The sequence below is a fragment of the Dreissena polymorpha genome, unplaced genomic scaffold (assembly GCF_020536995.1).
Source record: "Dreissena polymorpha isolate Duluth1 unplaced genomic scaffold, UMN_Dpol_1.0 chrUn031, whole genome shotgun sequence".
Taxonomy (NCBI): domain Eukaryota; kingdom Metazoa; phylum Mollusca; class Bivalvia; order Myida; family Dreissenidae; genus Dreissena; species Dreissena polymorpha.
Window position 1 is genome coordinate 268,313 of NW_026273345.1, and position 12,584 is coordinate 280,896.

Below are 12,584 nucleotides of genomic sequence, written 5' to 3' on the forward strand. Positions count from 1 at the left end.
AATGTGCAAAAATAAAATTAAAAATAGTTATTTAGACTTACCGTGTGTTTTTTAGTTCGATTGCACTGAATGCACTTATTCAAATGTATTATATACATAATATGTTCAGTGATTTGTAAATAGTGAACTACGAATGAACATGCTTTACTTATGGCAGATTATTACTTGCATACTCCAAATCTGAGAATTTAAGGAACTGGTTTGAATACTATTCTGATGTACAACATATCCAAATGGTTATGTTCAATAAACGACCAAAATCACTAAAACGCTTATATGCATGTGTATTTAAATATTTAATTCGCCGGCCGAGTCGATATATCTTGGAGTATATTATCTGAACTACAAAATCACTTATCATGAAATTTAATTATTATCAACATGGCATAGCAATACCAAATCAAAAGCAAACACAACAATTGAAAGTAGTATATATGATCTTTATTAAATGTTACAGCAAATATAAATATTTTTAAAGATTGACAACAACAACATAATACAAGGATTTAAAATTGCTGAAACATATGCAAATCATTGGTAACTATTGGTAACTATTTGAAACGAACTATAGAAGAAGTTGTAAAAATTAAGGCAATAACATCACTTAAGCTAAATCGGTGATAGATGCACACATAAAATTAATGATTGACAATTAATCAACTGTGTTTTAAAATGAAAAGACAACACTTACACTTTCCTAAGAGGCAATACGTGTAGATAGATCTGAAGTAAATAGTCAACACGTGCACAAACTTTGACTAAAGATGTTCGAAGAAAGCATCATACCAGTAAGGGTATGCAACAATTAACGAAAGTAAATAAATAAGCATAGCTGTGTAAATTAATCAACAGTGTTTTGTAATGAAAAGACAACACGTACACTTTCCTAAATAGCAATACATGTCGATAGATCTGATGTAAATAGTCAACACGTGCACAAACTTTGCCTAAAGCTGTTTGAAGAAAGCACAATACACGTAAGGGTATTCAACAATTAACAAGTAAATACATTAGTATTATTATGTGTTACTGTTGTACTAATTCTTTTTTTTAATCCGCTTGGTCAGGGTTAGTCGTGGCTATGTGAAAATGACTACGCTCGATGTTAACAGTTTCGTCATTATTGGTATGTTTATTCGCATTACTCTGATTGCAGGTTTGGATCAATATATTATTTGCCCTTCTCACATTTGTGTTACAGTCGTACTAGCGCTCTTTGTTGAATGGCTTCTTTCCACGCGCGAGTTCCTGTTAATTAACCTTAAAGCCCGAAGTACAACATTGGGAGACCCTTGGGATGACTCGCTTGAGAAGGGAATCGGATCTTCGCATTTGTTGTCAATGAAATTGGCTTTCTTCTTGGACAATATTTTGTCACGCAGTCTGGAGAAGACTTTCGGATCTTCGCATCTGTTGTCAATGAGATTGGCTTTCTTCTTGGTCAATATTTTGTCACGCAGTCTGGAGTAGACATTCATGCGGGTACCTTCCGAATTGTCTTCAGATACCTTTAATACACCAGTAGATACCTTTAATATACCAGTAGATACCTTTAATCTACCAGTAGATACCTTTAATCTACCAGTAGATACCTTTAATATACGAGTGAATTTGAACGTTAATTAACGTCATGGTTCCTACGCGCATGTTGCAATTCAAAATACATTATTAACAGAAATGGGCTGTAAATGTACCTCAATATGTGCATAAAGCAGTAATCTAAATTCGCCCTTGCCCATGTAACACCATATCGCGGCGGGCTCGACAGAACAACATTTAAATGGATGTCAAGACAGGATATTTATACCTGGTGCTGACTGGTAGAAGAATCGTTTTCGGAATGCGAGTTAACTGAAATTGAAATGTCAGGACTGTGTAATACCGGTCGCAAATCATTGGTACTACGAGCGCTTTATATCACTGAAATGCTTTAAATAGCATTTACGAAATAAAACACAAACAACGGCGTTTATGGCATATTATACATCTATCACTCAATAATTTATTTATTATCTAATCATACTTTATTTACATAAATAATTAAATAAAAGTATTTACTTACAGCTGCTCTTAAAACTTTTGTTGTACGTCTTTTCCTAAAAGTGAATAAAAAGACCGGTTTAAATAAAATTATATAATAAATAGTAATATGTACCTTGTAAAATTGTTATACCTGACCTGAATATTTTAACATACATATAGAATCTGGCAGGAGTTGTCATATCACACCATATTTTATTAAACGAATTCATGAATTTTGTTAGTAAGCGAGCCTTTGGCGAGCTTACTAACGAATTTCCTCGAAGAGTTAAATAAAATATGGTATGATATGACAACAAGTGTCATGGTATGATATGACAACGAGTGTTTTATTTAACTCGATGAGTTAAATAAAATATGGTATGATATGACAACGAGTATTTATCACATGCTTTTAAATGAACAAATTAAACAAATATTTACGCAAAAATAATGATAAATCCCGAATGTTGTTTACATTTCGTGACGTCATTTTACGATGCACCGTCATTTCAGCAAAATAACAAAATGCGATTGGTCAATATACGAAAAATACGCCAATGAAAACGCTTAAAAATTTGTACTACACATGCGTAATGTAAAAAAAATGTCATGGTTATATTACACACAGGTGTAACAGGGTATGGCATGTGATAAAATAAAAAAATAAAAATCAAAGTAATATTACCGTTGATCTTTTAAACGACTTCAAGTTTTCGTGTTTGTTGTGCACACTTTTAACAGCTTTTCTGACCTGTAAAAGATGTTCGTGAAAAGATGCCCCGAAAAAAACAATAAACAAGTCACCATACACGTACTGTTAATGAGTTTGTTGGTGGGAATCGAACCAAAATAACCTCACCTGTTGGTTAAAAATGCAGTGGAATATGAAGATAAATAGGCCCTGAAAACAAATATGAAAACATAATTAATCAATACAAGAAGGCTATAACACAATATATGATAATATGCAATACTAATTTCAATTTGCAATCGATGGTTAGTTCATTTTTCAGGACTACCTGCAATGTGTTGAACAGTGCAAACAAATACTGCATAAATGCAGATGTCTCGTTGACGTAAAAGATGCCGAGAATCCAGGAGAGGCCCATCAAAGGAACAAGCACACACAGGGAACGCAGGCTCGTTCTAAGGCAAGATTGATTTCACGTTTAAGAAGCCGTCGAAAATGCACAAATGACTCATTTAAAGAAATCTATCAATGGCCGAATGTATTTTTGAAAATAAGAATTGTATGCCTTTGCCAACACCTCAATGTTTCCATAATGCACTTATTCAAATACGTGGTCTACGTGAACGTTAGACACAAAAATTTGAACTGACATCAAACAAAGGTGAAAACCCTTTTATAGTTGTGAAAACAATGGAAAGGCAGTTTTACTTTGATAACATAGTGTCTGCTTTATAACCGCGTAAATTCCTAATTATATGCATTAATTATACATACTTAATCTTTTCCATTGACGTCTTCCTGTCCATCGCCTTCATGTGAAACATGTTTCTTAATATGAGAACCAAACACACGATGTTGAACTGCAATACAAAAGAATCACCGCAAACACGTCAATAGAACAGAACAATAAAATACCAGAATGGCGTGACAATATAACATTATGGTAACCTATAATGTGGTTGAATTGGTATTACCAGTATAATCAGTAGAGAAGGAGCAACAAAGGCCCATATCAGGCCACGCTCCAAAGACAGCCAACAACTGAAAAATACAAAAAAATTACGGTATTTGGATATCCTGCAACTAAATAACCAACACTTTTGAAAGGATCGAAAAACGCGATAGTTTCTATCATAAACCAAACCAACACCCATTAATTTACAATTTTTCGTTTCCATAGCCATCGGCCTGTGTTGACAGCAAACTGATTGCGACTATCACTGCTGGCGAAACTGTAACACAGATGTCGATCAATAAATGTATTTATATGTTCACATCTTTATCTTTGTTGGTGAAAATAATAAAATTTACTTCAAAATGATGATGTTTTTTAATCGCAATAATGCGAAGTAACTAATATGTCCATATAATACATTGCGTTTTAATCCAATTTAAAGAAATATATACTTTTTTCATGGACATTTACCCCATGCTGTAATAAGAAGGGGCTTCAGTCTTGATTTGGTGATGAATACGTACACCGTCATGATGGCTATGTCTATACCTTCTGCCAGCATCAGACAAAACACTACTAAGTATATGTAGTGTAGAAATACCGCGGTTGTTGCACACAGAGCCTGGAGTACAAGCACAAGAATAAAAAGGCATAACAGAATTTTCCCATATTCGTACCCTTTTTCAATTTAAAGAAAACACACTTCGTATACAAATAAAAACATCACACTTTTGGCAAATATCAACACAATCCAAGGCAGTATAGATACATTTTTAATTTTTAGAAATAAAATAATAACCAATACTTTTAGCACAACCCATTCAATAGGAAAAAAATAATATGCAAACCTTGCTGGCAGTTTTGTCTACACCAGCTAAAAATATAATGTAGGACAGCATTAGCGCGCCACATAGATTCAAAAGCAGAATTGTCCTGTCACTTTTCAGGAACCTGCATGAAACATGTAGGAATAGGGATTAAGACATAAACATGTAATCAACGAATCAGTAATATATGTGAGAATAACGAACAATCGTTAGAAGATAAATAGAAAGCAAAAATCCGATTGCGTTAAAGCTTAAACTCCAAAATGCGTTCTTAAATCAGAAAAGTTAAAACATCTGTTCATTTCATTCTTGGTGTACGGTCGTAGAAAAAGTTTGTGCTTTCGGGTACACGTACAAACGAATATCTTAATAATGTAATATTATCCTTACCGCAAACTATCAGTTAATAATGTTTTTTGTACAACTAATACAGCCAATACAACAACTACAACTATATGAACCTTTACCTCCAGAGATATATGTATGTCAACATTGTGATCAGCAGACATGCCATTGAAATCCCCATTCCCACAGTTGATAACGTTCGTAATGGCACAGACGCTGCGTCGGCCTGAAACACAATGCAGGATAATTGTTTGATTTCGATATTATTTTGAGTTCATTTCTTACTATAATAGTATGATACTATACGTTTATGATCGGTTGTTTGGAACTTACTTTTAGATTAGGGAAAGACGTTTTACTAAAAAGCTTAACGTTTCTATTGCAACCTTTATAAATAAGATTACGTATAATATTAAATTACCGATTTATTCTAGACTATTTCTTTCCACTACACATAATGTTACAATCACAATTATTCGTACACCAACCGTTTGTATTTTCCATAAATAAAGCGTTTAATCGATGACCTTTCATAAGCATTATCAACATGAAGTCTATATGACGTAAAGATTTATTTATTGAGTAGTGTATTATGGTAGATAGTGTCAGTCAATAAACTTCAATTCACGGTTGAACATTAAGAAATAGTGTTTCTGGAAGACATTTGCACGTAGTATATGTAATTGCATGAAACGAACCCTTGTAGTTGCGCAATACGTCGGTCAGACAGGTCGAACGCTTAAAACTCGTTTTAAGGATCAATTGTGTCAGATAGAAAACTACAACATATTGAACATTTTTATATGCAAATCTTGTTCTAATCAACAAGACATTTTGTTTCAAGTATTTCAATTAACCCGTAGAGCAATTAATATTTTATTAATAAAACGAAAATAAGGTTAACTTAAATGAATTAGAGGTTTGCAGACACCTTATTTTCCAGGATTAAATTACAATATTTTCAACATTGGTAACATTTGTAACGAAAATTAAATAAATACATGTCCCTAATTCGCACTAAACGTTCACAAAGTAAGCGAATAGGATAATATTCATCGTAAGTCCAAACGATCTTTATGCTATTGTTTCAAAATTGTTAACACAAGCACTGAAGTGCCCTATGCGGTCTTTCAGTTACTGCTTTAAACAAAAAGGATGAAGGATGCTACAATATCGTTCTTCAAACATATCCATATTGTGTGTGTTCCATAAGTATTCAATTATGCAATCTTTCACCGACTATTGTTTTAAACCGTTCACGAAAATACAGGTACAAAATTAAAGATACCGAATAAAATGTATTTGTTAAAATAGGGTCATAGATTAAATTGATCTATCTAAAATATTTCATGATAAAGATGTTCGTAAAATGATACCTCTATATTTTCGCGCTGTGGAAAAGCCACTTATTTGTATTAAATATTGAAAACATGTATTATTTTTTATAATTATTCCAAAATGGATCGTATGAACGTTATAAATAGTTTGCTAGATTCATTATCCCAATGTATCACATCATGAAGAGGAAGGAAGACAATGTATACTTCCATTTTGCAAAAGTTATTTTGAATTGCAATACCCGTTATAAAAAAAAAATAATTCGATAATTTTTCCATTTGTATACATATGTTGTCCGATTTGAACTTTATAAAATGTTTGATTATAAACTTTATGTTTTGAATTCCTTTGGAATAGGATTATAGTAGCTGTAAGTGTTACATGATTTGTAAATGTACGCATGATACGTGTAGTATATTTTGTCACATATGGTTTACATGAGTTCTACCGTTATTACTTTAAGTTTCGAACACTTAAAACTTTGTTGTTTCGTTTCCGAAAATTCAGATAACTCAAGAATATTTCCACATATACACTTACAAAAATTTAGAGACATACCGACCATATGCCTAATGTACTTGAAGTTCCTATATTCCCGTGTTAAGAGTCACCAATTAATACTGTCTTGCCTATAGACACCGTTTTGTATTCGTTAAAATTACTTCATGATGCAATTAATTAATACAAAGTCATTGTTTTACTTTATTTAAACAAAGGTTATACATGGACCATAGCGTACGATGATTAGCATTTGATAGACTGTAGTAGAAATGATTAATTTGCATCCAAACAAACTGTTGCAATTTTGATATTGATGTCTTGAAAACAATAGAATTTAACGCAGTAAATTTGTCACACATCAGCAAGAACATGTAGTAGCATATATCTGAACTCTGAACTGACACTATGCACGGAACATTAATTTTCATTAGTCATACAATAAGCATATTTGATATGTTTCTGAAGTGATGTACACTATGACACCTTCATTAATAATTGGGTGATGCCAATGTTAACAGGTATACACGCCAATTCACCAAAAATAACGCAAATTTAACGGAAAAACGATCTTTTATATTCATCTGCCAGGTTTATGCCCGTTATTAGATTGCCAAATACAGGTGTAATATGTCAACGGATTAATGAAAATACGTTTATTTGTGATACACATGCATTCCTCCGCAAATTAAAAGTACTTAATAGAGAAATTAATTTATGGGGAAAATCTGGGTGTCCGATTAATTTGAACCACATAAATAATTATTTTGGCTTAAAAAGAGGACGTCCGAAAACTTACTGTGTCCGAAAGCTTTAATTACGGTAATTACATACCTCAACGAATGGACTTATCAGGACTGCAAAATTGGTGAGATGATCGCACTGACAATCAGTTTTGTTTTCATCAGAATTTAGCAACACGCAACCGTCACTGGCCCAATAACCCGTTTCTTTTTTTCCTAAATACAAACACAATCATATAAAAGCTGTGCCGTAACCTAATTACATACATACCTTCAGCCCCCAAATATACACAAATATTTTCAAATCTACATATACTAGTAAGTATTTATTTAATAGAATAAGTTTTTAAGTACCTTCCAAACGTCCAGTAACTGCAAACAGGGCTTGTGAGGTTTGCCTGAAAATGAAAGAACAGAAACGTAAAACCATTTTCAATCGGCATTTAAGTGTTTGAACATGTTTTGTGCATATAACAATAATCCGCATGTGTAACATAAAGTGTACCTTCATTCGTCCAAATGTCAGCAATACAGGCGGATTCAGCTTTCCGAAGTGATTGGAGAGAGAAAGTGAAAGAATAGGACCATTTATTTGCTGATCTTTTGTCTTGACTCTGTAAAATACGGGACTTTACTATGTTGACTGAATTTTATCTTTGGTCAAAAGCGAATAACATTCCTTAAGTTACATTTAAAACAGTCAAACGAACAATACATAGTACTTAAACAAGTTTTAATTTCGATAAATTGCAGTACCCTATAGGTGTTTCTGAAGTATTTGGTAAAACATGGCTCATATCTTTAAAAATCACAACGGTCACAATAACTTCGGTATCACCTGTCAATCAAGAAAACGTATTTCTTGATATACAATTAAACAATAAGTAAAATTCGCATGTAAAAAACGCTTGTTTGACAAGTATATGTATTGCTTAAAAGCAGATTATTTTTTTATTTATATCATGCACCTGTAATGCATTATATATTACGCAACTGTTTAATTAAATTTAAAGTAAGTACCTACCAATTGCCTTCGCCTTCAGTCGAATACTGCTGTCGGAGGTTTTCGCCCAAATTTGATCTTGATGCTGATCAATCGTAATGTCTGCGTAAGGAAAAACTATATCTTGCTTGTTAACTTTTTTCACCTCAAGTGCAACGTTTTTCTGCACAATCGTAATGTTTGTGAAACCTTCTTCGCCAGACGCCACTTTTTCCCTTAGGGCGACTCCAATTTTGTCTACAGACATGTTTTCTCCACCATAACTGTTCTGTAAATAAAAATACCATTCGATTTTATTTGAAATAGGTTCAATCAAGAGCCTGTATAAAGTTAATTTAAGTCTCAAATTATGTTTTCTATGAACGATTATTATTTGAAGCTTAGATTCATATCTGAAAAAGCATATTTGTTTCTAAATGGTTGTTGCGTACTTACATGTTGCTTTATGGTCTCCCATGATTGTTTATTTCGTTCATCTACTAGGTTGCTAACAGACTGGACATATGCCTAAAAAGCATGAATAACAATGTTTCTTTCGTTTCCAATTAACGTACACTAAACTATAAAACTACAGTGCTAATTAATAAACAGTTAAGTTTGTATTGTTCGACGTCGGTTTCAAAGAAATACTATCCTAAAACGGGAAAATATATGTTCTGAGTCAGTAGTATTACTATACCTTAACAACATGTTCTGTCGGTAAACTTTTGTTCACGACAATTTCAGCGACTTTTGCTAAGCTGTTTGCCAGAACTGTGATCTCAGCATCAGTTAAGAGTGCTAAGGTATTTGTGGTATCTTCGTATCCAGTCACATTAACAATCTGTTCCAAAGCATTGCTGACCATGTCAGCCGTGGCATTGCTCACAAACTTTTCGACCTGAATAAATGGCAGTGAAACACACGCACTATAACACTTAAAACGTGAACATACATATTTCTGTTTCTTTTAGTAAGAGATGATAAAGGTATTATAATGTGTGATCTCTGTATTTGTGTAATGGTGCAACAATACCGCGTTTTCAAATAAAAGCCGTATAAATTAGGTTAGTGATCTACTCTGCGATATCAAGTTGAAACCATTAGTACAGTTTTTTAACAGATAAATGAGATTGAAACAGTTCCTATTATATTTCCTTAAAAAGCGCATATATCCATAAAACGTAGTTCATCTGAGAGTTTATTTGCTCGTATAAGTAATTCAACCGAAAGTCACTTTGCCTATACAAGTACCTTTTCGGATACATCTGTCACTGTCTTCCTGACACAGTTATACTGTGAAAGTTGCCAAGTGCCATCATTTAAACATACTCTTGTAATGTTGCCTAAAATTACAATTAACATTTGAATAAAACGCACCCAGATCTTTTATTTTTGACCTTTTAACAGAGTTTAGTGTATGCTGTAATACCCATACAATATTTTATCAGATAACGTTTAGAAATAGTTCAGTTTATTAGAGACAAAACACTTCTGTATGATATCTAATAAAATGGCATCAAATAAACGAAATACCTTCGAATCCTTCAGCACATTGCTGAACACGAGTGGAGCCTTGAATTACTTCCTTCCATTCCGTGCCGCGAATGTCGACATTGGTTTTGCAAACAACTTTCGTTTGCTCTGAAATAGGATAAGACAAGGGTGATATATCAAAGCTGTCATATGAGAACTGTTTTAAAATATATTTTTGATGTTCTCAAACGAAGCATTTTTTTCACGCTTTGAACAACTTGCAGTTCAAGATTGCAAACAAATACATATACAATATGATCATGAACATGATAAGGTAATGCAATCAGAGGTGCAAGAACATCTACAGCATATCTAAATTTATTTTATAATAGAAGTCAAGCATTTCAATGACATCATTCGAAGCTTTTAGCTAAGTAAAGTGCCTTTACCTTTACTATACAGATTTAAGAAAGACTTAAACATTATACACAAACTATAAAGCTAATACACTATATTTTGCTACATAAATGTTTGTTTCAATTGCAATAACAAACAAAAGCATCAGGATGTAAATTGGTTTACAATTTAGTTAAGAAAAACAACTCTTATAATAGACAGTATTGTATTAGACATAACCGTAAATAACCTTCTGAAATACAAGACGGTTGTATGCCTGACCAAGTCCCAGTTGACTGACACATTCTCTTCTCATCTCCAATCAAATCGTAACCTCGGTTACACGTGTACCTGGCAACGGCCTGATAGGTGGAGCCTTTACTCATATCTACCTTACCTTTTGTTGGGTTCTTCAATTGGCCGCAATCTAAAACATGTACCACAAAACCCACACTTTATATAATTTTGCGACAATACAGGAAGATAACATATTGATAGCTAAAATTTTGCACTTGTGAAGAAATATTATTATTCACAACACTTTTCTCAGTCACTTATTAAAAAATACCTTATTAAATCGACGCTATTGTGTTACCTTTGATTACACATAAATTTTCAATTAAAGGCCATCCTGAAGAAAGACATGATACAACGGGGAATCCAATAAATGTATATCCCGGTATACATGCATACACTGCCGTTTTTCCAAAAGTAGTTCCATCTGATGTTTGAACAAATCCGTTTTGAACAGATGGAGTAGGTCCACAATCTAGTAATTAATAAGTAAATGCCAGTTGTATTCAAGTTTAAGCATGTATAAACAATAATAATGAAAACGTTTGCAACACAACAGTTTGCAGTTGTAGTCGTTATTGTCTGCATAACGTATGCTTAGGGGCCTCTTAATAGTCCTCCAAACGATAATTTTCTTATAAATTTGAATCACAAAATTTGCATGTGTTGACTTATTTTATATATAAATATGAGTGCAAAGACCTCAGGTTTCAACACAACTAAGTGGTAATAAATGTATTGATTTTCATAAATGTAATTTTAGAAATATAACTTATTTTAAATACATGTATATTGTAAAGGTTTCAAAACTATTGATTTACAGTTATCAATATAACACAGTGTTTATTAAATATATTTTTGTTTAACAAACCATGCGGTTCGCAGGACGTGTTCTCCCATCCAGATGTTGCACATTGTATGATATGTTGGGTATGTTCATAGCCTGGTGTGCAATTAACCTTTGCAAGGGCACCATACGTTGTGTTTGATTCGTCAAATAATGTAATGATTCCGTTTGGAATATCTGGTGGGAAACCACAGTCTAAAAGAACAAAACATAATATTAAACGTGTCGTAAGTATATTTAGCTGAAAAACTCGTTCAAAGGCGATTTACGTCGAAGTTAATGGGGCTCTCCCCCAGATACTGTACATGTAAGAAAGAAGAGATTAACATCTGATATTGATTCAATGCCAATTAAAAAGCTAGGTAGCATGTTGGGCCATATAATTACATACTTGTTGTTTATGCATTAGCTGACAACGTTATCTGATGTGGTTACAATTTACAGCTTCATGTAATCATGAATTAAAATGTCGTTTGCAACCGTATGTACTATGTGACATTGCGTTCAAAATTGAAGCACATTGATAACCACATCGAACCGTTATTTTGGTATAAATTGATTGACTATGCAATTCACAGCATTATTAACCTCTTGTATTTGAAGGTATTTACCCCTAAACTGACGTTTGAGAGAGATAGTATAACATTTAATTGTTGTTTCTCTAGAAAGCTTGTTAATTGATTCCATAGCGATTGAATATGTTTACACTCCCAGAAAAGGTGTTCTATTGTTTCAATATGTTTGCTATACATATCACATAGATTTGTATTGGTTAGGTTGCACTTAAAAAGATATATATTTGTAGCTATGATTCTCTGATTGTTTTTATTATGAAAATTTCTTAGTGTGCTATCAGTAGTTGATTAAATGACATGACGATTAATTGTTTACAATTAAATTCAATTTCTCGAAGAAGGTGTTGTCATATAGTTTGAGCTTTAGAGATTTCGGCAGGGTTTTAAATTTGAAGTGTGTAAAATATTTGGTTTGTTTTGTTTTGTTTTGCAATTATGTTTCTTACGATAGTTTATTGAGTACATGGTGTGTTATTTGTATAGGTAACAGCTTTAATATGTTTGGATATACATTTGGTCAATGTGTAGTACATCAGGAAATTACGTGCAGGTACTCCGAATATGTAGCATAAGTAATCAAAGGAATAGAAGTTGT

The 12,584-nt window shown here is 32.8% G+C and overlaps 1 protein-coding gene across 1 annotated transcript in view; it reads right to left on the reverse strand.

Annotated features, from left to right (window-relative positions):
* Positions 1-717: 717 nt before the first annotated feature.
* The window catches only part of LOC127863732 (adhesion G protein-coupled receptor L4-like), a gene marked incomplete at its 5' end in the record, with an annotated part of 52,447 nt that continues 40,580 nt past the window's right edge, over positions 718-12,584 (reverse strand). The window contains 24 exons of the mRNA XM_052403370.1: positions 718-1,508; positions 1,808-1,851; positions 2,063-2,096; positions 2,708-2,773; positions 2,882-2,923; positions 3,042-3,168; positions 3,488-3,573; positions 3,688-3,754; positions 3,876-3,945; positions 4,140-4,290; positions 4,517-4,619; positions 4,963-5,066; positions 7,511-7,607; positions 7,774-7,817; positions 7,925-8,033; positions 8,176-8,257; positions 8,444-8,690; positions 8,858-8,929; positions 9,102-9,302; positions 9,656-9,747; positions 9,938-10,045; positions 10,524-10,700; positions 10,869-11,042; positions 11,439-11,609. Of these exons, the coding sequence (XP_052259330.1) occupies positions 1,185-1,508; positions 1,808-1,851; positions 2,063-2,096; positions 2,708-2,773; positions 2,882-2,923; positions 3,042-3,168; positions 3,488-3,573; positions 3,688-3,754; positions 3,876-3,945; positions 4,140-4,290; positions 4,517-4,619; positions 4,963-5,066; positions 7,511-7,607; positions 7,774-7,817; positions 7,925-8,033; positions 8,176-8,257; positions 8,444-8,690; positions 8,858-8,929; positions 9,102-9,302; positions 9,656-9,747; positions 9,938-10,045; positions 10,524-10,700; positions 10,869-11,042; positions 11,439-11,609 (2,792 nt within the window). The remainder of the gene's footprint in view (positions 1,509-1,807; positions 1,852-2,062; positions 2,097-2,707; positions 2,774-2,881; positions 2,924-3,041; positions 3,169-3,487; positions 3,574-3,687; positions 3,755-3,875; positions 3,946-4,139; positions 4,291-4,516; positions 4,620-4,962; positions 5,067-7,510; positions 7,608-7,773; positions 7,818-7,924; positions 8,034-8,175; positions 8,258-8,443; positions 8,691-8,857; positions 8,930-9,101; positions 9,303-9,655; positions 9,748-9,937; positions 10,046-10,523; positions 10,701-10,868; positions 11,043-11,438; positions 11,610-12,584) is intronic.